At 52.5% G+C, this 2,459-nt stretch overlaps 1 protein-coding gene across 1 annotated transcript; it reads left to right on the plus strand.

Annotated features, from left to right (window-relative positions):
* The first annotated feature begins 825 nt into the window (after nucleotides 1–825).
* On the plus strand, nucleotides 826–2,117 carry LOC128589943 (glyceraldehyde-3-phosphate dehydrogenase-like). The gene has a single exon (XM_053596853.1). It carries the CDS (start codon nucleotides 897–899, stop codon nucleotides 1,902–1,904), a length of 1,008 nt encoding a protein of 335 aa, XP_053452828.1. The 5' UTR covers nucleotides 826–896; the 3' UTR covers nucleotides 1,905–2,117.
* Nucleotides 2,118–2,459: the final 342 nt, after the last annotated feature.

Raw genomic sequence — 2,459 nt, forward strand, 5'->3', positions numbered from 1 at the left:
GACAGTGCTGAGTTATTCAACTTCTCTGTGCCTCGGTTTCCCCCACAGTAACACTGGCACATTAGTCAAGTCTAGCTCATGTGGCCTTTTTGGGAATCACAGGAATCAAGCCATGGGCAGTACTGGGAAGAGCGCTGGACCCGGCTTCAGCACTCCATGAACGGTGGGTGCTGTCGCGACTGCTACCTGAAGACATCTTAGTGCCACTCTCTTGTGACATCTCGCTTTGCACAGTTTCTTGCATCCGATTTGTTTCTTTCCAATCAAACAGGTTGCAAATATTTTTTTCTGAAAAGTAAAAATGAATCAAGAGAGTGTGGTGCTCTAGAAAAAAGAGGGGAGAAAGGAGAGCTCCAACTGATGTGCAGAGAGGGATGCAGAGAGGAAAGGGGGGTCCTTGTGCAGGACCGAGAGAGCATGAGAAGGGCGGCTCTGACAGCAGGAGTCGGGAGAAGCGAAGCGCCCACACCCACAGTGTCCACACCAGGGTGAGAGGCAGCATGGTGAATCCACGTGCTGCGAGGCTGGAGGAGGGAAAATTCTGCTGCTGCTTTTCAAGCACAGCCGATGTTCTTCAAGTACCCCATTTTTCTCACACAGGTGGGCTTCCCACAAATGCCTGGCAGGTAAGGGTCCTGCATCCTCTCCGTCCAGAGTTCCTCCCCCGGGACGTTGAGTGAGTTACCACAAAGTGTTTACCCAGCATCAGAAGAACTTACAGGTGAACTGTATCAGCTTTCTTTCCTTCTCTTACCAAGCAGCATCCAAGACAAAGGACTCACGAGAATCCATCAAGTTCTGTTTCACAAGAAACACCATTAGCAGGCTCTCTGGTCCTCCCGTTCGTCAGACAGCCACTTCTTCTAGTGCAGCACCAGCCGCATCCCCGAGGCACCATGGTGAAAGTGAAGGTCGGAATAAACGGTTTTGGTCGTATTGGGCACCTGGTCACCAGGGCTGCTTTTAACTCTGGCAAAGTGGATATTGTCGCCATCAATGACCCCTTCATTGACCTCAACTACATGGTCTACATGTTCCAGTATGATTCCACCCGTGGCAAATTCCATGGCACAGTCAAGGCTGAGAATGGGAAGGTTGTCATCAATGGAAATCCCATAACCATCTTCCAGGAGCGAGATCCCACCAAAATCAAATGGGGTGAGGCAGGCGCAGAGTATGTTGTGGAGTCCACTGGTGTCTTCACCACCATGGAGAAGGCTGGGGCTCACCTACAGGGGGGTGCCAAAAGGGTCGTCATCTCTGCCCCTTCTGCTGATGCCCCCATGTTTGTGATGGGTGTGAACCATGAGAAGTACAAAAACAGCCTCTGCATTGTCAGCAATGCCTCCTGCACCACCAACCGCTTAGCCCCCTTGGCTAAGGTCATCCATGACAACTTCGGCCTTGTGGAGGGACTCATGACCACAGTCCATGCCATCACTGCCACCCAGAAGACTGTGGATGGCCCCTCTGGGAAGTTGTGGCGTGATGGCCGCGGGGCTCTCCAGAACATCATCCCTGCCTCAACTGGCGCAACCAAGGCTGTGGGCAAGGTCATCCCTGAGCTGAATGGGAAGCTTACTGGCATGGCCTTCCGGGTACCCACTGCCAACGTGTCGGTCGTGGATCTCACCTGCCATCTAGAGAAGGCTGCCAAATACGATGATATCAAGAAGGTGGTGAAGCAGGCATCAGAGGGCCCCCTCAAGGGCATCCTGGGTTACACCGAGCGCCAGGTCGTCTCCTCTGACTTCAACGGTGACACCCATTCCTCCACCTTTGATGCTGCAGCTGGCATTGCTCTCAATGACCACTTTGTCAAACTCATTGCCTGGTATGATAATGAATTTGGCTACAGCAACAGGGTGGTGGATCTTATGGCCCACATGGCCTCCAAGGAGTAAGAACACCCAGACCACAAGCCCCAGCCAGAGCACAAGAGGAAGAGAAAGGCCCCTAGCTGCTGGGGTGCCCCTGCCTACTCAGTCCCCCACCTCACTGAGAATCTCCCCTCGACAGTTTCCACACCAGACCCCCTCAAGAACAAGAGGGGCCTAAGGAGCCCCACCTTGTCATGTAACATCAATAAAGTTCCCTGAATTTAAAAAAAAAAGAAACACCATTAGCGAGTAGAGCTGCAACAGTTACCCTGCGCTCAGCATCGACTGTGCCCTGGTGTAGGCAAGAGGTCCACTTTGGTAGAAATGGATAGCGTGCGTAAAGACCACGGCTTGTCCGTCAGAGAAGTGCTCTTAGATTCTGCAATGAGCCGTCTGAGCAGCTGTGTGGCAAGGTGGCAGAAGGTGCTGGCTGTTCTGCTGTGAATGAGACAGATGGGACTGTGAGTAAGCAAGAGTGAAGACCCACCACCATCAGCCTGTGCTCCCAGGTCCTCATAAAACAAAGGCTCTTCCTCGTGCTGCTGAGTTTTAGGACGAGTACAACCTAGTGCTCAAATG

Source organism: Nycticebus coucang, chromosome 7, assembly GCF_027406575.1.
Source record: "Nycticebus coucang isolate mNycCou1 chromosome 7, mNycCou1.pri, whole genome shotgun sequence".
Classification (NCBI taxonomy): Eukaryota; Metazoa; Chordata; class Mammalia; order Primates; family Lorisidae; genus Nycticebus; species Nycticebus coucang.

Bases quoted from the DNA above. Each gene is read 5' to 3' on its own strand.
- LOC128589943 (XM_053596853.1), top strand. From the start codon at position 897: ATGGTGAAAGTGAAGGTCGGAATAAACGGTTTTGGTCGTATTGGGCAC.